The sequence below is a fragment of the Conger conger genome, chromosome 18, assembly GCF_963514075.1.
Source record: "Conger conger chromosome 18, fConCon1.1, whole genome shotgun sequence".
NCBI lineage: Eukaryota > Metazoa > Chordata > Actinopteri > Anguilliformes > Congridae > Conger > Conger conger.
The window spans coordinates 20,546,968-20,571,901 of NC_083777.1; the positions used below are offsets into that span (position 1 = coordinate 20,546,968).

The 24,934-nt window shown below is 42.8% G+C and overlaps 1 protein-coding gene across 2 annotated transcripts in view; it reads left to right on the forward strand.

Moving 5' to 3' along the window:
• The first annotated feature begins 17,563 nt into the window (after nt 1–17,563).
• The window catches only part of LOC133118242 (sodium/calcium exchanger 1-like), a 131,904-nt gene continuing 124,533 nt past the window's right edge, over nt 17,564–24,934 (forward strand). For both annotated transcript variants that reach the window (XM_061228072.1, XM_061228073.1), the window contains exons 1-2: nt 17,564–17,913; nt 19,513–21,367. In XM_061228072.1, coding sequence (XP_061084056.1) covers nt 19,545–21,367 — 1,823 coding nt within the window. In that variant the 5' untranslated portion in view covers nt 17,564–17,913; nt 19,513–19,544. The remainder of the gene's footprint in view (nt 17,914–19,512; nt 21,368–24,934) is intronic.

A 24,934-nucleotide genomic window follows, 5' to 3' on the forward strand; every position in this document is an offset into this window, starting at 1 on the left:
TATCTGGAGACTCACCAAACTTGTTCTTTTTTCCAGCCTTGTGCAGGTGTGAGGAAAGGCAGCTGTGGTAAATTACAGATATATCACCTCGGAGTGCTGCTTCATCAACTCTTTAACTTTAACAACTTTTTTGAGTTGGGCTCTCACGTTGCATCATACTTTTAAAGATGTCAGTTAAATTTTTTACCCTTTCTTAATGCTGCCTCATTCACTTCTAAATGTTAGCCTGTTTCTCTTTCCAACAGTCTAATTCAAACTTGGGTTAATAATACTTTTAGATAGTAATGCATTTCCAGCACATTACTAAAAATATGTTTTTAGTATGGCCGTGAGACCAATTGGATGTGAGATTCAGATTAAAAATTCGAGTTTTATTGTCATTGCCTTCTAAGCTCAGGAAATGTGTTCTCTGTATTTAACCTGTTCTGATTACATGGGAGCATTGAGCAGCCAGTTTAGCAGCTGGGCTCTTATGTCAGGACCTCAGAACAAGGGCAACCACAGGAGTGCACCTCTTCAATTAACCTGCGTGTATTTGGACTACATCTGTTTGCTAGTGGATCTTAGAAGTCAGAGGTCTAGAAGCAAGATTATCCTGGTGGAAAAGTACCTGGGAAAAAAATCTAAGACCATTGAAAAACTGTGGGAGACATAATATTGAGTCTGCATAATATGGAAATTTAGACTAGCCTGAACTGTTGTTTATTTTGGCTTTTGGTTTCATTCTTTGATCACATTAGCATCTTGCGGATTTCATGAATAACATGCCTGACTGTCCAAAGCAATCACATTTTTAAATACACAGGTTTTGTAAACAGTAGGCAGGATCAAAAACCATTTAACATTTTGCCATAAGCTCAATGGAATGGTTCTGTGTGTGAGGTCGCATTAGCTTTCACTGGGAGCAATAGCTAAAATAAAAATGATAAGTGTAAAGTTTCAACACTTGTTCCAGCTCAACTGTTATTGCCACAGAGTAATATCTGCATGACAAAGATAGCTACAAAAATGAGCCAGAAAAAGATATCTGCAACCCTGGTCTCGGGGGGCTGCCAATGTTCAAATCACCTTGAGAGCAAGTTTTGGTCTCCGAAAATAAATGTCTAAACAGTCACTGATTTGCACTGTACCCTATGTACCCAAAGGAAGGAAATGTGCAGCATGTTGATTCACACATAAAAATCAGGATAATTATTTATTGTTTATCAGTGTAATTATAGTTATTGGATATGGGCTTTTACGCATACTTAAATTACATGTGAGGGTAATCATGTTCTATCATAAAATTTGTGTGTATTGTAATCGTGATGACAATTCCCAAACCTAAAACTGGTCTGGCCACTCAAATAACTCCAGGGATATTCTAAATAATTATTCTAATAGCATGTAATTATGGTTGATTGGACATATAGAGGTGTAGCAGTGAATTCCATGGCTTCTGACAGCTCCCATACTGAGACTGATTGTACATTGTGAAGCTTTCCTGTATTTATAAGGCGTCCTGTGGCATTTGAAATGTGGCCGGTGGTAGATCATGCACGAGTACCCATCGTGTAGAGGCATATGTAGCAATGATTTTGTCCCATCTGTCATTTTTCATATCAGACCCCTACACACAGTCAGGCTGCATCTAGGCCTGATTAATTCTTATTTAACATTTAATTTACCAAAAGATCATTTGAGGTTAACTAACTATTGTATTAGAAACGCCTGGAAAGAATCTCACAGGGAAATGTTACATTTCATCTTGTCTGTATGTTGGCCAATCACAGTGTAGAATTATTGACCATACCTTCATGGTACGATGAGTAAGCAGACATGCCCAGTCTAATCCACCTGATTTCCAGGAATATCCTGATTTATGTTTAGAAAACACATCATTCAGCAGGGACTTCTGAAGAAGAATCAACTTCTTGTGTTTTTAGGGCTCCAATGAGAGATTGAATATTCATGGAAACTTTTGATCTATATAATAACATGGCAAAAACTTTGCATTGGGCTAAGTGTGTACAGTTATGTTGCAATGGTTATTTTGTCTGCAACAGAACACAGTACAAAAAGAGTACTGTTTTATGGTTTTGCGAGTAATGGCAGTGCTATGTTAGTGTTGGTTATGCCACATGTCAAAAAATGTGAGTTCCTGTTCTGCAAAGCAGTCTGGACAGTTTTGAAAAGCTTGTATTTGGACTTTGCTGCTTCTGGTCTTCATTAAAAATCAAGCAAAAGCCATGACATGTATATGGTTTTTGAATGAACTTTCCTTCATGCTGTCACTCTTATGTGGAATATACATTTTGAATGGAAATTCTTAAATGAACATTCACTGACAGGAGAATCCATTCATAAAATGTACATTTTGGTGGTGAAGGAATAACAATAATAACAATAATCATAATAATAATTATTGTTATGCCTATTTGATTTGTTGATTTGAAATGAAACCACAAATGTGCAGATGGCTTTAATTTGAGGGTATTTATATCCATCAGGTAAACTCTGCAGGAATTACAACCCTTTTTATACATACTTTCGCCATCTTCATACACCCATGTAGGTTAAAAACAGATCTATCTTTTTCATTGCGCTAATTAGAAGTATGTTTACTGTGGAGAGCACATTCAGTTTTGACATTAATCCCAAAATGCATTCTGCATATCCTGACAGCAAAGCCTTGGATTTACAGACCTTGGAGGTTTTGTTATGCCCCCGAACCAGAAGTAGACCGACTGAAAGGTTGGATTTTTCATCTGACGATAGTGCCTTTATTCATCCTGGGGGCTGGGGTTCTTAATCTTTCTCCGGGTTTGAAGCACAACCGGGCTCAGGGACAGGACAAGGTAATAAAAAAGGAGTCATGATTTCTGCCAGTGTGACCGTAAAATAAAATGCTAATATCCAGTTCAATGACTAATTCCGACTTCACGGGGGGGAGCGAAAGAAAAGGAGAAAGTGAAAGTCTATGTAATTAAATTGACTCTGCAGATATTGCCTGACCTTTCCCGCGTGGGGGGTGTTACAGGGTGTTCTTGCCGGATCAGAGGATGGCTATCATCGAGCTCCCATGGAAGCCCCTGAGAGGGTGAGAACTTGCCGTCTAATTAGTCTCGTCATCATTTCAGGCCCGCCGCTGTAATTGTATTATATCCCCGGCTCATCCGACACGGTCACACTTTCTCCCCAGTCTCCTCCTCGCCACCTAGCCCGTTTGTCCAGAAACCCGTGACAGACTGTCGCAGTACTTGAAAGAAATCCCTAATTTGCTACAGGGCCCATTTTAGGTGACCAGGAGACCTGTCTCTAAGCGGTGCGGTGGCTCAAAATGGGGCTTTGAGTCAGACCGCCTGCGGGCGATGTCTGTCCGGTGCCGGCGGGGAGCTGCTGACCACCTGTAGCTCGTGAAACAATCTGTAGGCTGTCAACATTCGCACCCCGCTGAGCAATGAACCTTTTCTCTATTCAACCCCTTTCATGATTGTCACTGTTTCAGCCGTTTCTTCTCCTTCATGTTCATGTTCTTGTTCTTCTTGTTGTTCCTCTTCTTCATCATATCGGTAGCTGTTATAGTTCTAGGTTTGGTTTTAGTACTCATTTGACTTATTTATTAATATGAGGAATTGAATCCAGCTTAGATAATAAGAGGATTCATTAATTATTTAGTATCGAAGGACTTTCATGTTTCATGTTTACAGTGTTAAATGAATAATGGAAATTAAAGACATAGAAATACGATGACGGCCAAGGATATTGGCTGCCTTGCACATTGGTTTCTGTATCTCTGCTAAACGTTCCAGAGGGTCCTGGAGGGAGATGCCTACTGAAACGGCACCAGGGGAATTCTGGGACATCAACATTGACAGCTGCTACATAACGAGCTTAGAGTAGAACTCCAATCGTACAGAGTAAAGTGCTTTGTATCATTTGTATGCTGGTGGCTACCGGTAAGTGACAGATTGCACGATTTCTGTGGTCCACAGAAACTACAGTGATGTGTGGAAAGAAGAAATGGGCTGGGACAGCTAGTCCACCTGGGGCTCAAACAGCACAAATGATGTAGAGCCATACGTGTAGTAGGGCTCTTTTAACCTTGTCCACGGAGAGCTGCAGGGGGTGGTACAGTGGGCATGGGTCCATGTTGAATTCAGAATCTGAAAGCCCTAGGATAAGTTGTTCCTTTGGACGCTGACACCCATTGCCACTCCCTGCTGGAAAGAAAACAACAACTCAGGCTAGATTTTGAAACAGCAGATTTTTTTTTCAGTCAATGAAATATAAAGAACGAATTGAATCTTAGTCTGACTGTCTTCACACATGTCTCCCAGGTAAAGGAGGGGTGGAAAAGCAGCAGTTATTCGCCCTCGATGACCATGATTTGATGATCCCTGCCATACGGTGCAGTGGAGTTTCATTTTCTTATTTGCGTTTGTGCATGTCTGGCTCCTGCGGTAAACACTGGGAGGTATGCAAACAGTTTTATTCCTTTTACGTTTACATTGTTGAATTTGTTGACATGGTAAACTCCTACCGCTGTCTTGCCAGTTAGCACTCTCTTGCAATAAATACTTTAATCTCAGTGAGGTTTCTCTTGTTTAATAAAGGTTAAAGGTTAAATGAAAGAATAAATAAGCCCTCCAGGAGAGAGCTAGCACTGATGGGAGAAGAGGCGTTTCACTCATTGAAGGCAGCTGGTAGTCTGTGGGTGCCTGGCGGAAAGTTCCATTCCTCCCTCTCTCCTTACGAGATTAGCAAAGAATCAAAACCAGCCAGCGCTCTAAAAACTGTGAAGGGTCACTAATGTTTTCATTCAGAAGTTGTCATTTTGTAATGTTATGAAAAGCAAATACTTTGCTGGTTAATGCTATAAATGCTCCGCTCCATGTAAGAATTAAAGTAAGTTTGTAAATGTGTTCCCAAATGTAAGATTTGGCTTTTTCTGTCATACCCTAGTCTGCTAAAGACAAGGATTCAGATTCTTCAGGTTAAACTGTCCAGTAGTGTTCCCATTTTGTCTAACCCTGTCTGTACTGGCTTAGTATTCTTCTACCAAAAAGGCTTTGCAGTTACCCTGCATAGCAGCAACCTCTCTTCAGTAATTCATTCACAAAACGTGTTGGGAACAATATGGATAATTCAAGGTCATGTACAGTGCAGTATGACAGTTGGTCCATTTTCTGTTCTTTTTGCTCTGTAGTCCAGCATAACATATAATATATAATATAGATATAATACAATAAATGTGAGGTTTTCACAATTTCTAATGGGTCCCATATTGTGGAAAACAACATTTCCCTTGCTATGTGGATTATAAAGTAATTGTATGTGCTATAAACCAGAAACCGTTTTAATTACGAAACTGTGAATTTAAACAAACCATTTCGACTTCCGTAACTTTATGATGTCACAGCTATAGACTCATTCACACATTGGGCCGGATCTGGGAGGTACTTTGCTGCCCAAGTGCAATTGATGGTTATTGACAGCAGCGAACCTCTGCAGCCATCAATAATGACATGACTGCAGAGCATCTCCCTTTACCCCCCATCCTCCATCAATAATCTCTACAACGAACAACAGAGGAACAGCGAATAACATCAGCGTGGGCCACATTGCAGCCGGAGGAAATCCAAGCACTCGGCACGGACAGCATTTAGCTCATGGCTGAGCTAGCCAGGCAATCAGTCCAGAGGTTTATTGATATTAATGAGCCTTAAAGACACAGTCACTAAAACAGCCTGTTCTTGGAAAAGCTCATGGCTGGTGCAGGAGAATGTACAATGAAACTGGATAAAGATTGTTTTTGGTGCTTAAATCCACACAAACGTTGTCTTATGGATACCAGGACTTAAAATAAAACACTGAAGGCGTCCAATATTCAGTGAGGATTCTGTCCTGACTGTGAGGGTGCAGCAGGGCACTTCAAAACCTGTGCACGGGTAGGAAAATTAATGTTCACGGGAGGAGTGTGGAGTTGGTAAAATTGTTTATTTTAACGTTGGAAATCTTCATGCATTTGGCAGAATGTCTCGCTGAAGCTGGAACAAACATTTCTTCTGGGACATTTTAAATGTGAAATAATGTCTGAAATGTGCTCCGTAAGATACAACCCAGGAATATAGTGGCAGCTCCAGCCTTATAGGATGAAAGGAATATTATGCTTTGAAACTGGGGAATATATCATAGTAATAACATCTGATATTATTATTAGACAGGGAGACAGGCTTATAAAAACCAAAACGATGACAAAAACAAGAAAACATGAGAAATGCGCACATAAATTTGACATTTTGTTCCATCTTCTCATTTTATGAGCTACTTAGAAAGGAATACTTTCTCATGGGGTAATGTGCTTCCACATTTCCCTTTAGATTTGTAAATAGTGTGTAATGTATTGAAAGGCCTAGACGGATGTAGTTTAATTTAAAAAAGAGGATAAGTGCCAGCTCTACACACAGGTGACAAGGGTGATCATCTAGAGAGCAATCTGCCTGGGGAGGTGGTCCCATATCACATTATAACCCCCCACCTGCAACTTCTTACACTCACGGCAGAACTGACGAGGACATACTGAATGTATTACTGGCTATGCATGTTTTCAGTACTGTGTAAATTGGCTATATGGTGTAATAGTTTTCCACTACATTACTAAGGAATGTGGGGTTATTGTAATGTGGTTGCTTGTGCACATGCTCCGTATACATTTGTGCGTATGTACAGTAACTGCCTGTCGTACAGTGTCCGTTATTCCCCGTACAAGTGAATTACAGACATCAGCCCACATTCGCAAGTCGGAGAAAGAGCTCTGATTTAGGATCGGATTTGCCTTCTCTCTCAAAGCAAACCAAACCGTACATCATCACTCACATTCCGAGACCCTTTATAAATGCCGGCTCTGTTCTTATTGTGTGAGGCTCATACTGAATAGGAAGGCCCCTGCACTCTCTCTCAAGGTCTCTCCCATCGTATAAAATCCCAGTCTGTGCCCTCCAGGTGCTCAAACACCAGAGAAGATGTTCCTTCCAGACCACTTGCACCCGCTCTCCCCCAGGCCTGTACGGTGGCTTTCCCGCTCAAGCTATGCCACACGCTTCCAGGGCCCCACGTCATATGATTAGTTCCCGTGCCGATGGCAGGCATATTATGATTGACAACCTCTGCATGAAGGCATTTTGGCTCATAAAAGTTTGTCCATTAAAACCCCGGCAACACCTCGGTCTAAGAATGCGAGATTTATGTGTAAGCCAGGTTTCTTCCGCTGTTGTCAGCAGGCGCACTTAGCAGAATGTATACACGCGTGCCCATATCTCACAGCAAGTTTGATTGCGCAAACACTGATAAATCCTCTCCCCTCATGAGTTTTATGTGTGGTTTTATGGCAATTTCTTTTCTAATGACTTTGCGCCAATCGCACGCCAGTTGAGCTTTGGAGCAGCAGTCCGACCAATGCTGAATATATTTGGTGTTATGATCTCTGACAATGTCTGATAACTCTTCTCAGGATAGGTTGCTTTATGTAAAAGCAAATATCCAAGAGGCTGCTGATTGGAGGGGGGAGGGGTTTAGTTGGTTTTTATCTCAAGGAATAAAAAAGGCAAAAATCTATTTATCAAGGGCTTGCCAAATTGCATCTCAGCCCAGCCCTTATAGACAGCTCTATGTGTCATACTGGCATTTTATCCTTCGGCCCATGCTGCAAGCTTGCCTTGATTTACAAGTCTTTAATTGGTATCCCCTTAAATCCTCATCTCTCGCCAAACCCATAGATTATTCCATCTTTTTTGCTGTGAAGTTAACTAAGGTCTCAGAGTAGCTCCATGAAGCCTCAAACCCGACTGCCCTGAAATGACTTCCATGTTTTATTTCTGTGCAAATGTATGCCTAAATGTTGAGCACTATGTTTCATACTAAGCATGCCGCCAAAAACTTTTAAATAATTTATACTCCCCGAATTACATAAATCCTGGGGCAGTCATGACAAGATATATTGACGCTGAATCCACCAATAATTATTTTATTGTTTTCCATGGTTCTATATTTAATCTTTGAAAGGACAGGGTAGTTTGTTATGAACATGCTGCACTATAAAAAACTAGATTGTTGATTTAGAGACTGTTGACAGATGTGCTTTTCGGTTTCCAGGGAAAAGCTACGATGCTAATGCTGGAACTGCGATCCCTGGACTATAGGGGGTTGCTATGCGATAAGGCACATTATTACCCAATCCACACTGAGCTCAACAGCCAACATGTGGCCAAATTCATCTTTAAAAATCCTGTGTATCCCCATACTGTAATGTCACGCTATATTCTATATGAAATATGGCATGCTGCAGATTAATTCCTTGCTATGTGAAGTGACTGATAGACCTGTGTCCAGTACACAGAGGAAATGTGCTACACACTATATATATATATCACGTGCATTTTCAATTCTTTATCTTTAGGCGCTGGTTAAACTTGAAAGGCAGTACCTGAGTGTTTTGGACAAGGCCTGCTGTTGCTAACAAAAAGAGAACCATATGATTACGGAGAAGGATGTCTTCTGCAGATGGGTGCTTCTCTTAAAATGGTCAGTAATCTACAGGAAGTTTACTGGAGTCTAAAGCATTAAAGTATTTCGGATACTTAGTTGGTGCGCTCCCAAATATGCCTTCTGGCAGTGTAAACCCGGAATGACCCGTACAAAATGGCTTCAGTGTCACCCTCGATCTGGAGCTCTTGGTGAGTGGGGTCAGGGATCGTCACCGTGACGACCGTCCCGTTACATCACTTCTGACACGAGGCCTTTTGGGAGGGCGTGGAGCGCACGGCGGGACTTGCGTAACGGTTATGAGGTCTGACTCAGGGACGGGCCTCCCTCCGGCAAGCGGACCGCCAGACCCCCCCTTCTCACCCCCACCCCGTTAAGCTATTTGAGGTAAAAAGCCCCCATCCCTCTTAAATGACTAAACACACCTGTGAGGGATCCGGAAGCATCCGGACTCATTCACCTCAAAAGCCCTGGCCCTTCCCTGAACTCCCAGTGTGGATGGAAGGTGAACTAGGCAGCCGCATTATGACTAAAACCTCTTTCAGACCCCTTTTTAGTCCTAATTAAGACTGGGCCATGGGCAAAATGGCAGCTGACGTGCTGGGAAGTACAAAAAGACAGACATACCTAATTTGTAAGATTAATAGTCATAACTCATACAGCTCACATTTTATTAGGGACGTAACTGGTGATTCCCGAAGCCAAAGTATGCATCTAATATTAGCACAATCTCATACCTGTAGGTCATACCTTGACCGGCAAGATTTATAGGTCAAAGGTCAACCCTTATTCTGAGAGAAGCTAGCAGTGAGAGTTTGCATGAGGTAGACTAACCAGAGGCAATGGCCAATCATGTGTCACCCTACTAGAGCTTTGCACTATTTGGACACAGCACTGACCCTATGGGAACTGTACCTGTATTAAAGGCATTCTATGTAGGATTTTTTGCTTTGCTGTGGTCCTGTGTTTACAGTCAAAGACGTCTCCTCCTCTGCCCCACCCACTCGCCTGATAATTACTGGAGTAATTACCAATTTTCTTATGTTTCTCTTCTCATACCTTTTGGTTTGGTTGCTAGTTCTGCATTTGAATGTGATCAGCGCTGGCTACATCAGAAGCCTATCTCCACACACCTTCCACAAATGGCATTCAGAAAGTGGATTCATAGTTGGCCTTCTAGAAAATGATTATAGACTCGGAAATCCCATATAAGCTGAAAATGTATTCTAAATAGCATAACACAAAACATCCCTCTCCCAGTGGTGGGCTGTAATTTGAAAATTGTTGTGAGAAGTGGTTATGTTTCTCCTCAAGTTATGTAATGTGAAGCAACCACGCTATAAGTGGATTTCCATAATGCAATAAAGGAGGAATAACATGTTTAAGGCCGCAAGCAGAGTGAAGAAGTCTCTTCAGTATTTACAGACCCATTCTTTCCTTGAAGAAAATAAACCCATCTGGAATTTGGGTAAAGTGTGCCATGTGGAAAATTGCTGATTTGCTTGGTAGAGGCCTGTTCCTAGGCTTATTTGAAGTTAACATTTTACATACAGTAGCCTCCATTTATCTCAATGGAAGGTTTTTGGATCCTGGCTAGCTTGGTGAAGAGAACAAGTTCTCCACCAGCATCTGAAACTTTGTAACAGGCCCATGCTCACCGTCTGGGATTGATATTCAAATATTTCAGTTATTTGGCTTTAATATACATAGTGTTTTTGTATGCAAGCATACTTTCATTCATTCATTCATGATCCTAACCCGCTTATCCTGAACAGGGTCACAGGGGGGCTGGAGCCTATCCCTGCATACATTGGGCTAAAGGCAGGAATACACCCTGGACAGGTCGCCAGTCCATCGCAGGGCACACACACCATTCACTCACACACTCATACCTATGGGCAATTTAGACTCTCCAATCAGCCTAACATGCATGTCTTTGGACTGTGGGAGGAAACCGGAGTACCCGGAGGAAACCCACGCAAACACGGGGAGAACATGCAAACTCCACACAGAGGGATTCGAACCCAGGACCTCCTTGCTGTGAGGCGGCAGTGCTACCCACTGCACCATCCGTGCCACCTACTTGTGTTTCATGATACATTTTCATCATATTTCACACGGTTCTCTAAAATACTACGGCCTTCATTCACTTCCTCGGCACCAGAAGTCAACACGACGCCGACTGCTCTAATCGGCCACTAAGGTACCCCGTGAACCTCGTGACGAGATATCCAAGGCCGCCAAGACTCGTCTGGTGTTACTGATCCCCCCCAGGCGACACAGCAAAGACACTCTTCCCAGGGCAGATCTCTGACACAAGAATGATGAATGTCCAAATATGTTTCAGATCTGGCATGAACACGGGATGTGCACAGTGGTTCTTTGAACGTTAATTGAACATGCATCTTGGCACATTCCAACATACACTAATATTCAGTTATCAAGTGCATGTTGTGTCATCCAAGCACATGTAAAAAGGCAGGATGTGTCCAATCACGGGAAATCAACAAACTTGCAGACAAACCTGAGTCAACTGTAGAGCCAAGAGTGCTTTTCCTCAGCAGGACACATGCACACTGCTGTTGTGTTGGTTTAAATTCTGTCTCCTATGAGTCACTTGCAGCCTGGGGCAAAATGCCTTATTTGACATTTTTACTCAGTAAGGACATTTTTCCCTTAGGACCTCAGTGATCTCCATGTTTGGGACAAAGATGGCTCTGCACTCCACAATTTCAGATATGTAATAAATAAAGAAATCACAATCAGTTCTCAGCTATTATTAAACGTTTTGATTTCATGTGATTGTCTATTTTGGTTTGTAACGGGTTTCGAGTTCTCAAAGCATCTACAGGAGCGTTTGAAGATCATTTTTAAGCGTTCAAAAAATGTTTTGACACAGGTTTGATTGTTGCATTTGAGTCTGAATCCTGACATGGATTCTGCCGTTAGTGAATAGAATCTGGTTCACAGGCCTCTGGCTAATTCTCATAACTGCAAGGTGGCCCAGAAAACTGTGGATATCCATCGTGCTATTGACCCGGCCAGGGAAGGACCAGCCTACTGGGACCTGGGTAGGCAAGCCCCGGGCACAGTGAGCCACTCAAGGCCCAGGCTTCTGAAGCTGTGGACCTGGCCCCTGAATACCACAGATGGCCTGGACTGGGCTTTAAGCCATTGTAGACACACAGGCACATGGCGAGAACCCCTTCCAGGTCTTCAGTGGCAGACAGACAATGGGATGAGCTCTGTTTTGGCACAAAGGACCGTAGAGCCACTCCCCTACTTAGACTCCACACTGCACTACCAAAGACATGCAGGAGTGGTGGGGTTAAAAATGCTGAAAAATGACTTGTATTGATAGTACAGCATAAGAAATGCAATAAAGCCACTCAAGCTAATTTTCTGAAATGCAGACCTAAGCCTGCATGATCTGCCTTATATGATAAAATTAGATATTTTAATGATGCACTGTGGGAGGGTCATTCTTAGGGTGTGGCTGTTAAAGAGCATGCAGACTCAGTCAGCCTACCCTGTATAAATGAAGGTTCATAAATACACACTGTCAGTATTCTAACAGAATTTGAGAACACAAGTAAACTCTCATTTCAAATAATTCATTGTGAAAGAATTGAAGGTCAGCAGAGGAAGGTAAAGCACAATTGGGTTATTAAAGAGATTTTTTCATGCTGGAGTAAACAAAGTTTGATTTGCAGGTCAAAGGTCACACTGCCAGTGCCAGTCTCTCTGACTGGATGTGCTGTGATGCATTTCAGCCTGCCTCTGCATATTAGGTCAGAACTCACTCACTGTTTCCAGTGAAAACTCAATTTTCTCTCCGACTGTGTGCGTTCAGTTACATTCTGAGCTCAAAAAACTGGTATCCATGTTCTGTTCTGGAATCCCTGTCAGTCACAGTATTAAAAATAGATGTTTCTCCTACTAGGGCAGCTCCGATAATGATTGGCAAAAAAAAAGTTTTCCAGATATTGACCTGTATTCAATTAATGTTTGTCCTTAACTTGGAGGCAAACACAACCTTTATACTTTACAAACTCTGTTTTGCCAGCTAGTTTCAGTGATCATTGAATTCACCAAACGGCATTCGTGTAGAAAAAACATGCTTTTAATCATTAGTGAAGGTGGAGCACTAATATCGATTGAGTCAGGGCCGCAGATGGTGTATGGAGAAATAAATACAGAGGATACCTAACCATTTTTCTCCTTTCCCAATTTCTGCCTCCCAAATTATCTCTCCTTTCGGGGAAATTTGCAATGTAGATGTCTGCTGTGCTCTCTGCAGTGCTGACGATGTACATTTTTCCAAGGATTTCCAAGGAATCGCTAGGTCCCAGAGAACGCCAATGTGAGTCACAATTCCCAGCTTGGTTATTGTAGAGGAAACGAGCCTCAGAAATGACATCATGATAAGACTATAATGCTACTGAGCTATAAACCACTATTTAAACATACGGTATTGAATTAATTAATGCTACTATTATGAAAATGAGATATTAGACTACTGAATATAAACTGGGCCATATAGCAAATTGGTACTTTTGCAATACACCAATAGAATATTTTTAATTGTAAAATCTACACAAATATTATGCAGTGTGATTTCACTGGGTGATACTGATAATATACGGCGCAGCAGAAATAAATAAATAAAAATGTCTTCAGGCTGGATTTGTGGATTATGCATACGCACATGCTGTCAGAGAAGGCAGGCATGAACTGCACCTGCTCCATCTAGCACAAAAAAACAGAATCAAGAGAGGTGAACTGCAGTTTGCTAAACTCATCACCCATCGTTCTCTTATTGTTTCCTACACGGCACATTATCCAGTACCGTAAGTAAAGAGAGCATTTATGTTTACGTTTTGAAATGAAAATAAAGACGTTTAAGGTTGTTTTGTCACCAGAGCAAGGGAGCATAGGTGGAAATGAGGAAAATATAAATCTCGGTGATATCAGGATTTTCCCCTAACACAGGAGCAGCTTGCAAGGGCATATATTGAAGACCAGGTTAACCATAGGGCTGAACTGGTTTTGAATTGCACTCCGGCTTTTGAGTGGATCTGTGAGATTGTGAACTGGGAGGATGGGGAGAATACGAGGGGGGGCTGAGGTGAGTTCAAGATTTTAAACAGCGAGTGAGACTGTTAATACTGTCCCACGTACTGCATTTCCTATCCCTTTTCACCCATCTCAAAAAGGGTGCAAGAACATTATTTACATTTTTTGTACAGCTCCCCTGCTGGTTAAAGGCCAGCATTGCATGCAATACAGCAACTGCTAATATCGGTGCGGTGTACTGTACCTGTAATAGTTTGCTATGAATGCTCAAAGCACTGTAAATACTGTGATACGCATAAAGTCTACAGTTTTTGCACAAAATATAAAAAAACGTTTCTAATTTGCAGTGACAACTGAAGTCAAAGTGGGTAGGAATACAAGTTATTATGTGGCCACACCTGTTATTATGTGAACTCCTGCTCCTGTTATTTTGTCCATAAAGTTTCACCACTGGACTGGGATCCAAGCCAATATGGTGAGTGGGGGATTACAATGGATTTACATGTGATAGACTACCCATAATGCAACGACCAAGCTGGTTCTTTGTTGTGGTGCCTGTGGTGTTATTTATCTTGCCAATGAATTAACTGCTTTGGTTTGTTCAAAGTTATGTTTTGCTCATTTAAACCAAATGAATAATCTGCATTACATTTCTATAATCGCAACCATTTCATTGACTACACAGGAAACCCAGCCGTGCTTTACAATACAATTTCCCCACGGCCTGTGGATTGTGTATGTGATGTTGAATGCATCTGGCTGAAACAATGCAGAACTATACGTCTATATCATCTTCCAGTTTATTTTGTTCCTTTGCAATTTGTGTCTCCCTTCCTGACAACCAAATTTCCAGCAGTAAGCTATCCACCATTTTATCTGTACTGCAGAGTGCTGGTGGTGCATGTGGTCTTTTCCAAGGATCATCAAGGAATTGCTAGATCCCAGAGGAAGTTGTAGTGGACCACGAACTTATGTGTTTTTTTTTGTTTTTTTTTGTAGAAATAGAAACGCTTAGGATTGAAAATGTATTGATCCTAACATCAATATTGTGAAAATGAAACACTAGACTTAAAATATAACCTTTTAACAAATGAGGTACATATTGTATGTACATACATGCAAGCTGGCCATACAAATCCCCGAAGGAAAAGTCTCTTTGTAACAATAATTTCCATGGCATTTGGCCATGTATGCTGACAATAGAGAAGAGATCTGTTTCTTTTGATCTTGCTGAAGTAGATTTTTCCAGATCAAAGCCAGACAGTCCCAATAGAGAGATATTAGTATAAGTATTTAGAAGACTACATATTTATACTATTTAGTGGAGCAGCTTAGCTCAAAAATATGAAGGAATTGTGCATTTTGTGATAAAAGCATGAAATTTGGCAAAGTTATAGCCAAAGGCATTCCCCAAAAAGTTTTCTTATGGGTGATGGATATTATATGATATTAGTTGAATTTATTTAGCATACATACTAGTTCTTGGTAATTGCCTTTTGGATAATACAACTAAGTCATTGAAAATTCAATATGGCCACCATTTTTCAGCTATGACATAGACTGGTCAGATATGTATGATCTCAGTGTCAAATTATACATTTTTCTTGATGCAGAATTTGAATTAGGAACTTTAGAATTTCTCAGACACTTCCTTCTATCTCACAAGACTCAAATGAAGTGATGTCAATCGCCTGGCCAAACCTAGGCTCTATCATCTCTTCACACCTACCTTCACAGAAACAGAGGGCTGTGCACTTTAAGGCAGCTTTTTTGCACTTGCACTGCTTAACACAACCCTTCTTACATTTGCAGGAGACTAGTTCATAGCTGGACTGACCTGCATCTGGTAAGCATGTCCAGAAGGGCTCACAGTACCCCTCAGATGTCTTTGACCAGCCCCATCTACACGGAGAAGGTAGTTCTGGTGTGAACACCAGCACCTGACCCCACACATGGCCTCCTTGGTACACTGCTCTCTTAACATGCTTTCTGAGGCAGCCTTTGTTGGAGGGATTGACGGCACATTGTGCCTCTTCGCAAATAACTTCCTCCTTGCTGTGTCTATCTTTGTGCATGTGCTGATTCGGTCATAGAGTAAGATAATGAACCTCTCGGTTGTGGCCATTACCTCCTGTGGTATGTCATTCGGGGCAGAAGGTAGTTTCAACAGGGCATGTGTAAGCTCTGCAAACACAGCCCATACAGCCCATGCAGTCTTTTTCCCGTGGCCAACAAAGCTGGATACAGTGTCACAGCCCGTCAATGCATAGAGCACTGGTAGTGCACGTGCTTTCTCAGGCCCTGGCCCTGCTGTAATTTCATGGGCAGCTAGGTATCGGAAATTCTTTCCTGTTCCGAATGCCAACCAAAGCTCGTCTTCTGGCTGGAGAGTCTGAGCCACTGCCACAGCCAGCTCCATGACATCAGTATCAACTGTTTGAATCATGATTTTTTTGATGACCATTTCTTGCTGCATGGGCCACATTCCTCATGTGTACAAGGAGCAATCGAAGACCGATCTGGGAGTGGTGGCTTGCTAAGACTTTCATATCAAACTAAACTACTACTAAACTATCACCACAACCAGTACATTAAAAACTGACAACAGAAAGCATGGCAATTTAATGCAGAGTGTATTTAGCAGGCACTGAACCCCATGCTGAGTTTCACAGCAGTGGTGTCACCAGTGTGCCCTTGCTGTGTTTTGACATCCACTCTATTACATTTCCATTCATACAATGGTTATTTTCATTTTGCAGACATAGGGATTTATAAGTTTATTGAATCAAAATTGTAATTCCAATAAAAGAGAAACAAGCTGTAATTTATTGGAATTACAATTTTGATGCCGGCTATGGCCGCCATCTTGAAAGAAACATTGGTCATATTAAATTAAACCTCTTGACCATGTCTGCATGCTTTTATGCAACATGATTGGCTGATAAAATATTTGCATTAACAAGCTGGTGTACACGTCTACTTAATAAAGTGATCACTGAGTGTATTTTTCACTTTTATGTAAGAAATCTGTTTTTAAACTAAACACTCACATTGATCAAAATCTGTCTGCATATCTAATGGCTTATCCACTTATACTTAGTTTCATATCTGCAAATATCTGCATAGTTTCTTTTCCAGTACTTAATTACTTAATGTACTGTTGCTATTATGTTACTGATTCTGCACAAGAAGCACAAATGGCCCCTATAGGCCTATCTGGGAGTACACACATTCTAATTGTGAATTAAGTTTTGAATGGATGGTGAAGATCAGTGTTCAGACAGTGAAAGGTTCGTGCGTATTGAAGCATTAGTAACGCACAGAGCGTTATTTACGCTTCAAAATTACTTGAATTGATAGTACATCATGAGAAATGCAAGATGGATGGTGGATATTCAAGCCACCCTGTGTCACAGCCGAAATGCGAATCTGATGTATTCCGCCTTCTATGATAAAATTCAAAAATTTAAAGATGCACTGCAGTTCAGAGGAAATAGCTTATGGCGTGGACAGCATGTCTTAACGTTAGTATTCATTCATGTGTTACCATGTTGAATGCACACGTGATCCACTGGCAAAATATTTTATGCCACAATAAACAAACTTTTAACCGTTTAAACAGTACTCTCGCATTTAAGAAAAAACGGTATCCTGGCGTCTTATGGAAAATACTCACCGCAGAAATAAAGAAAGTAAAACCAATAATTACAAACGACCGAAAGGAAAGTAGTTATAGGGTACCCGAGGGTTGTGTGGGAGGGTCTGGTCGTCGATAAGAAGGTTGGCAACGCGCCATGACGCATTGCAAGTCTACTTGCTCTCCCTCTCTGGCGGAGCCTGTGGAACGCTCATATCGGAAAATATTCCAGCCACACACAGCTGGGTGAGAGAGAGAGCGAGCGAGCTGCTTACAACTCCGAGCCTCGCACCGCACAGCAGTGCTCAAGTCTCTGCTCTAACTCCAGCAGCACTCTTTCGCGATCCTGAAACGTCGGGAAAGAAAGAATGCGGAAGAATTGTCAGCACACCTTTTTGCCCACAGAACTGCAGATTTTTCCGATAGCATCAGTTATCTGATTGTTTCATACTGGTCGCAGGAACTCGTGCGTATATGGGAACTTTCGTGGCTTTTTGCCCCTTTTTACTTATCGGAGGGTAGCGCTTCCTAATCTCGTATAAAAACCAAAACGAATGCGAGTGGTGGTACCACTTACGGTTGCTGGCGCTACTTCCACTACTCCTCGTACTACAACTACTACGTGACCTACTACTACTTCTGATTCCTGCGTGTATAATCTGTTACTTCGGGAAAAGGTGAGACCCTCGCTACTGATATATTAATTATTCGTTTTACAGTTGTCCGTTTATTCGGATGAATTCGACATGAACTCAATCGCATGACATTAGTCAGATACCGTTCGTAGAACCACATTAGCAACCTCAAATGGATACACGAAAGGTATAATTATGATAATTACCGTCTTTTAGGAAGGCTATGTGAATGACCTGAACCAAGCCAAAAAACGGCTTGATGGCTCATATTTAGACATGTTTACTAGATTATGCTACTGCTTTGCCGGTTTGCTCCGATGTATGAGGGATTTTTGTAGAATTGAAGCTAGTCGTCCCTAATTGACTTTCACTTTACGTTGTGATTAAGCTGTCATTAAGCTCGTTTTTTCCGTTGCACAATCAAACATGCACGTTTTGCACAAAACAATTTACGCTATATGCTGGACACATGCATACTACGTCTGATACAATGGGATATTTGGCGATTATTTGAATTTTATTTAGGCTAATTGAATTGCTGCATTAGCTGCTCGTTTGGGGTTAACATATTGGAGACTTAGAAGCGTATCTAATTAAATGCATATTAACCACAAAATGAATGTGTACTGAAACTAGGCTACATAATTCATAATAAATGCAATTTATGAAATACTTTGTGCTGTATCCTCATAATTCGCATGATTCCTGGAGTCAAGCGAAATCAAGCAGAATGGCACCGTCCCATTGAAAAATGCCGTAGAACTATAGTAACAGCAGGGATATAGAAGCGCACGGGATGGTTTGGTATACTGGCAGTGCCGTGATTTCCCTTTTAAGTTTAGACACTTAGACACTTAGGGAAACTTTTCTGTATTAGTAGCCTAAATTCATGTTATGCGAAATTGGGTTATTGTGACCCTGAGAACCATGTTTAATGTAGACATAATCTGAAGGAATATAGGCTGTAAAACCGTGCGTTTGCGGTGTCCAGAGGTATAACGTAGTAGGCTACCGCTAGCGGCGAATCTTGAATGGACGCACCTTATTGGGGGAAAGCATCTCGTGGACTACATCAATGCATCTTACATGTGTTTATTACTAACTGCAGTGCCGCCCGTTGCACCAGTTGTTCAGTATTTATATAAACCGCCGTGAATGAAGTTTCTATGTTTTGGGGGATTTGAAATAAAACATTGTGTGGGTGTATATTTATTTATTTAAGATAATCTATGTATGAATACATTCTTTCGCCAATATTTTTGTGAGTATAATGTAATTAATAAATAAAACATTGTTGATTTAAAATAAATAAAAAAATAAAATAAAAAATAAAATAAAAAATAAATAAATACATCATACAATCTTAAAATCAGTTGGATGTAAGTGGATATGTATCGTCATCCCTCCAGATGAGAAGAGATTTATAATTTAGTTTTTTTCTACCCCTCTCTGCAATCCAGTAGTGCCATTTTTAGCTTTTTATGATCCTCAGTTCTTACATTGAAGAACGATCAGAAAAGTTTATGAGTGATGCGTTTGGAGTGATCAACTAAGCTGTAACTAGAAACATGTCTTTTCAGTGTCTTTAATGTACATTGATTCATCCCCTCCCCATGTTTTCTTCCTATTTTTTTCTCACAGGAAGAGCAGGGAAATACATCCCTATCGCCATCATGCGACAATCAAGGATTCCGGCGTTCTTGTCTTTTAGCCTACAGCTTGGCATTGTGCTGGCAGTCCTGTTCCTCAAAGTTCAGACTGTCACCGCTGCCAGCTTGGACCACAGTGTGGATAAAGATAGCTCCCCCATTGCAAACATCACAAAGAAATGCACTGGATCTTATCATTGCTCGAAGGGTGTGATCCTTCCGGCGTGGGAGCCCCAGAACCCGTCGTTCGGCGATAAGGTGGCAAGGGCCACGGTCTATTTTGTGGCCTTGGTTTACATGTTCCTTGGGGTTTCCATCATCGCAGATCGCTTCATGGCCTCCATCGAGGTCATCACGTCGCAGGAGAAGGAGATCACCATCAAGAAGGCCAACGGCGAGACCACCACCACCACAGTGCGGATATGGAATGAGACGGTGTCCAACCTGACCCTGATGGCCCTCGGGTCCTCGGCGCCAGAGATCCTGCTGTCAGTCATCGAGGTCTGCGGCCACGACTTCCACGCCGGAGAACTGGGGCCGAGCACCATCGTGGGCAGCGCGGCCTTCAACATGTTCGTCATCATCGGCATCTGCGTCTACGTGGTGCCGGATGGGGAGCACCGCAAGGTCAAGCATCTCAGGGTGTTCTTCGTCACCGCCACTTGGAGCATATTCGCCTACATCTGGCTTTACTTGATCTTGGCAGTCATCTCCCCCGGGGTGGTCCAGGTGTGGGAGGGCCTGCTCACTCTGTTCTTCTTCCCCATCTGCGTGCTGTTCGCCTGGGTGGCCGACCGCCGCCTTCTCTTCTACAAGTATGTGTACAAGCGCTACAGGACCGGCAAGCAGCGCGGGATGATCATCGAAACCGAGGGCGACCGCCCGCTCCCGTCCAAGGTGGACATCGAGATGGATGGCAAGATGCTCAACTCCCACGCCGTGGACTTCCTGGATGGAACCTTGACCCTGGACCTGGACGACAAGGACCTGGACGAAGAGGAAACCAGGAGGGACATGGCGAAGATCCTGAAGGAGCTGAAGCAGAAGCACCCGGATAAAGAGGTTGAGCAGTTGATCGAGCTGGCGAATTACCAGGTCCTGAGCCAGCAGCAGAAGAGCAGAGCGTTCTACCGCTGCCAGGCAACCAGACTGATGACAGGGGCAGGGAACATCCTGAAGAAGCACGCGGCCGACCAGGCCAGGAAGGCCGTCAGCATGCACGAGGTGCGTCCCGACATCGCCGAGAACGACCCGGTCACCAAGGTGTTCTTCGACCCCGGCTCGTACCAGTGCCTGGAGAACTGCGGCACGGTGGCGGTGAACGTGATGCGACGCGGCGGCGACCTCACCCACACGGTCTCCGTGGAGTTCCGCACCGAGGACGGCACGGCCAACGCCGGCTCCGACTACGAGTTCACCGAGGGGACGGTGGTCTTCAAGCCCGGCGAGACGCAGAAGGAGATCCGGGTGGGCATCATCGACGACGACATCTTCGAGGAGGACGAGAACTTCCTCATCCACCTCAGCAACGTGAAGGTGCTCACCGAGGGCGCGGACGAGGACAACCCGGAGGCCAATCACGTGGAGACCCTGGCCTGCTTGGGCCTGCCCTCCACCGCCACCGTCACCATCTTCGACGACGACCACGCCGGCATCTTTACCTTCGAGGAGCCGGTGACACACGTCAGCGAGAGCGTTGGCGCTATGGAAGTCAAGGTCCTGCGTACGTCTGGGGCTCGTGGCGTGGTTGTTGTCCCCTACAAGACCATCGAAGGCACGGCGAGAGGAGGGGGAGAGGACTTTGAAGATTCCCACGGAGTGCTGGAGTTCCAGAACGACGAGATATTGTAAGTGCCCCTCTTTGAACCTTTGTTTCATTGTTTCTCCCTGCAATGCGACCCCTTGGACTGGCAGCACACTGTAAACTTCAGAGTTAAAGCTAGCCAGCCTACACGGTCTCCTCAAACCTAAACAAATGCAAAAATCTGACACTGAAAATGGCCGGCCCCTCAGTGTGCTGTCAGTCATCACGTAGTTCCAAAATGCATGTCTTTTTTTTTTATGCCCTTTTTCACATGGTGGAGCTATAATGCCATGGATGGGTGCTCATGCCATGGATGGATGCTCGTACCATGGCAGGGTTGTCATCAAGGTCCTTTCTCTCTCCACTCTTCTCTCTACTGCCTGTCTTCATTTTGCTTTTTCTTTGGGCTCTGCTTTTAGGTTTAGTATTGCATTTTGTGTCTTCATGGGGAAAAAAACAAAAAAACAAAAAAACAAAAGTCAAGCTTCATTTCACATCATAATCTCTGCTTATTGAACATGTTCCTTGATTAGTGAGCAGACAGCTGGGCACTGTGGAAATTTTAATAGGCTTAAACTGATTTGCCAGATGCGTGTCTCTCGTGGTAATGGTTCAAAGCTGCAACAATGACGAGTGCACGTAGGCCGTTTGATGCCCCGTGAAGTGTTTTCGCTAATGGAAACATGGGAAATATCTCTTTATGTGATTAACGCCATTATTCCAGTAAGGCATTGCAAATTGTGAGTGCGGGTGCTGGTCTCGTCTCGACAGTATATTCTTGTTTTGGTGGAGCAAATCAAAATGTAGACATCTCCTAGGATGAAATGCATTTGATTAATGAAGTGTGTGGGGATTTGTGCACTACAACCGTCAGAGTCTCCACAGGGTGTCTTAACATGATTTATTTATCAGGCCCCTCACTTGTTCTAATGTTAATTTTGACTGCTGTGAACATATTTAATAAACTCATGAAATATTAGTGTAAATGAAATGTTGTAAATGGGATGGTGTGTGCTGCAGCTCTGTGCTGCTGGGGTTCAGCTGTACGGCTGCTACCGCAGTCAGACAGAGGGGCGGGAGAACCAGCTCATTTGCATTGATGAGGCCTGTCAGTGATTTGTCCTATTGCAAAAATTTTACATTCAAGAAGATGAGTCCAACAGAATGGCTAAAGGGGCTCTGCTTTGCCACAGATTTGAGCTTGAGCGTTCCAGAGCTTAGCACACGTTTTCCACACTGCAACATGCTCGCTGCGGTTTGGAGGGATTTAATAATGCTTGTCGGGATGACATGATGGAGTGGCACTGCAGAGCGGGAGCCGGGCTGGAATGGCTCTGTTCTCCGCACATCCCGGCAGCAGTGCGCAGTCGGGCTGCTCTGTGTGTGGTTCCTGGGCCGGACGGAGGGAGAAAAACAGACTGTAGGTCTCACAGTGCTGGATTACCATGGAGTTCAGATAATAGCAGGCTTTATTTTTTAAAATCCCAATCCAATGCTTCTTAGTCACCGTGACCTGACCAGCACAAATTCTTTCCATTATATAAAGCTCGTCCAATACCTGTTAAACATCTTAAAACACTTGTATTTTTGTAGTTGAGACAAAAATAAGCTGTCTCCTGCACAACGTATGTTTACTGTAATTATTGACTCCAAATTAGAAACTCTGTGATTTGCTATCTATTTTATGTAACTGCGGGCAGCGTAATGGTACAGTCGGTAATGTCTACAGTCAGGAAAAGGAGAAGTTGATTACAGTGGTGGGAGACGTTGGCTTCCTTGCTTAACTTGGAAAGCAGGCAAATGCTACGAAGATGATAAAGACCGCAAAAGGCCCTTGAAAAGTACAAGAAAGGAGATTACATTTTACTCCAGAAAATAAATTAGAAAGTGGATGCTATAAATCACGATGCCTCCGGCTGCTTCTGCCCTAATTTAACTGCGAGTTAACTTTGTCAGAGCACTATTCAAAGTTATATTGCTCTTCTGAAATGAGCCTGTGTTTTTTTTACATCTAAAATGCGGATCTCTCACATGAATTGCACGTGAGTGGGAGATGCCTTTTGAAAGATTCTGTCGCTGAATGGTTCTGATGGCCGTAACAGGGAAGCCAGACGGATTGAAAGCTTGGTGATTCGTGAATACCCCCATCCCACCAATCCGGGGGAATACATATGCATTAGGCAGAAAACTGATTGGGTGGACAGTATCAGTTTAACATGGGACTTAACATGAATTTGAGAAATCCAAACATACAGTATGTGATTGCATGTAAGTCAGTCATTTGAAAACTAACAGAGCCAACACAGAACTAAACTGAAAGTAACCTGTACAGACCTGTTTCTGTCGTGTGTATGTGCAGAGACAATGCTGAAATGCAGGAATTCACTTATTTGTAGATGCTTTAAATAGGCAAGGTGGCATCATATTTAATTTATGCCACGCATCTGGGGTAACTGCATTATTTTCCACACCCGAGTGCTCTTTTTAATACTTAATAATCTGTTCTGACTAAATATGAGATTTACATAACTGTGTGCATGTGGAAGATTAAATGATATAAAATGGATTTGTCAATTCTGACTGAACCGTGTACACGGCAGTGCATGACCTCTCGCGTGATTGGCTGATTGCACTGTTCCAGGCTCATGTTTATGGAAACGCCAGTGTTGTTGGCGTTTTCTCCTTCCTGTTAGAGGCTGAACACATGAATCAAACGGACGGTGTGGAGGCAGTGAGCCAGTTATTTGTTTCCAACATACAAAATCAGAAAAGAACACATCTTCTCTGCAGGGTTGGACACCCTCTGGTGCAAAGGAACTAAAAATAAACTGCAGTCCATGACCAATGTACTTTTGTTTGTGTTAGTTTATTTTGGATTAAAGGTCAGCAGGGCATGGTTTGCGTCAAGCAAAATTGAATTTGGCTCTACAAATCTTTTGGCAGATAACAATCTGGAATTGTTTTGGTTTGGTCACTACAAAGGTAGCCAGGATGGCCAAAATGCATTTAATGAAAAACAGCACATTGACCGCATACATTGTTTTCCTCAAGAAACCTGAAGAGAATGAATCCTTTGATGCATTGGGGCCTTGTATGATCGACCCATCAAGGCACTCTCCAGTAGATCCACTGGAGAGCCACATCGACTTCAGCTAACGAGGTGGACAAGTCACCTTTTGATTTTAGCACCCCCATAAATTACATTTTGTGCACCCCCCATAATTGGCATTTTGTACACCTGCCACAAATTACATGTACTATAGCAGCACGGTTTCCTGACTGTCTCTTCCTATTGCCAGCAGCAAGGTGATCTCTGATGTCTTCAGACATAATGGGCTAAAACCCAAGATATGAAATGGCGCAGGGACCAAAGAGGTGTTTATTAACATCGATTTCTCAATTAGCGCCGTTGTGTTTTGTGCCTGTCCATGTCATGTCGGCCTCTCTGTATCTGAGGCGTTAGTCATACGTGCTTAATGAGTTGTACCATGGACCTTTCCAGCAGCCTGTTGTTCTCTCGTTCAGATGATCGGTATTACATGAGCTGAATTAATTAGATCGCCAGTGAAGAAAATTAAACGGGAGGCTTGTTTGAATTTCGTATCGCAAC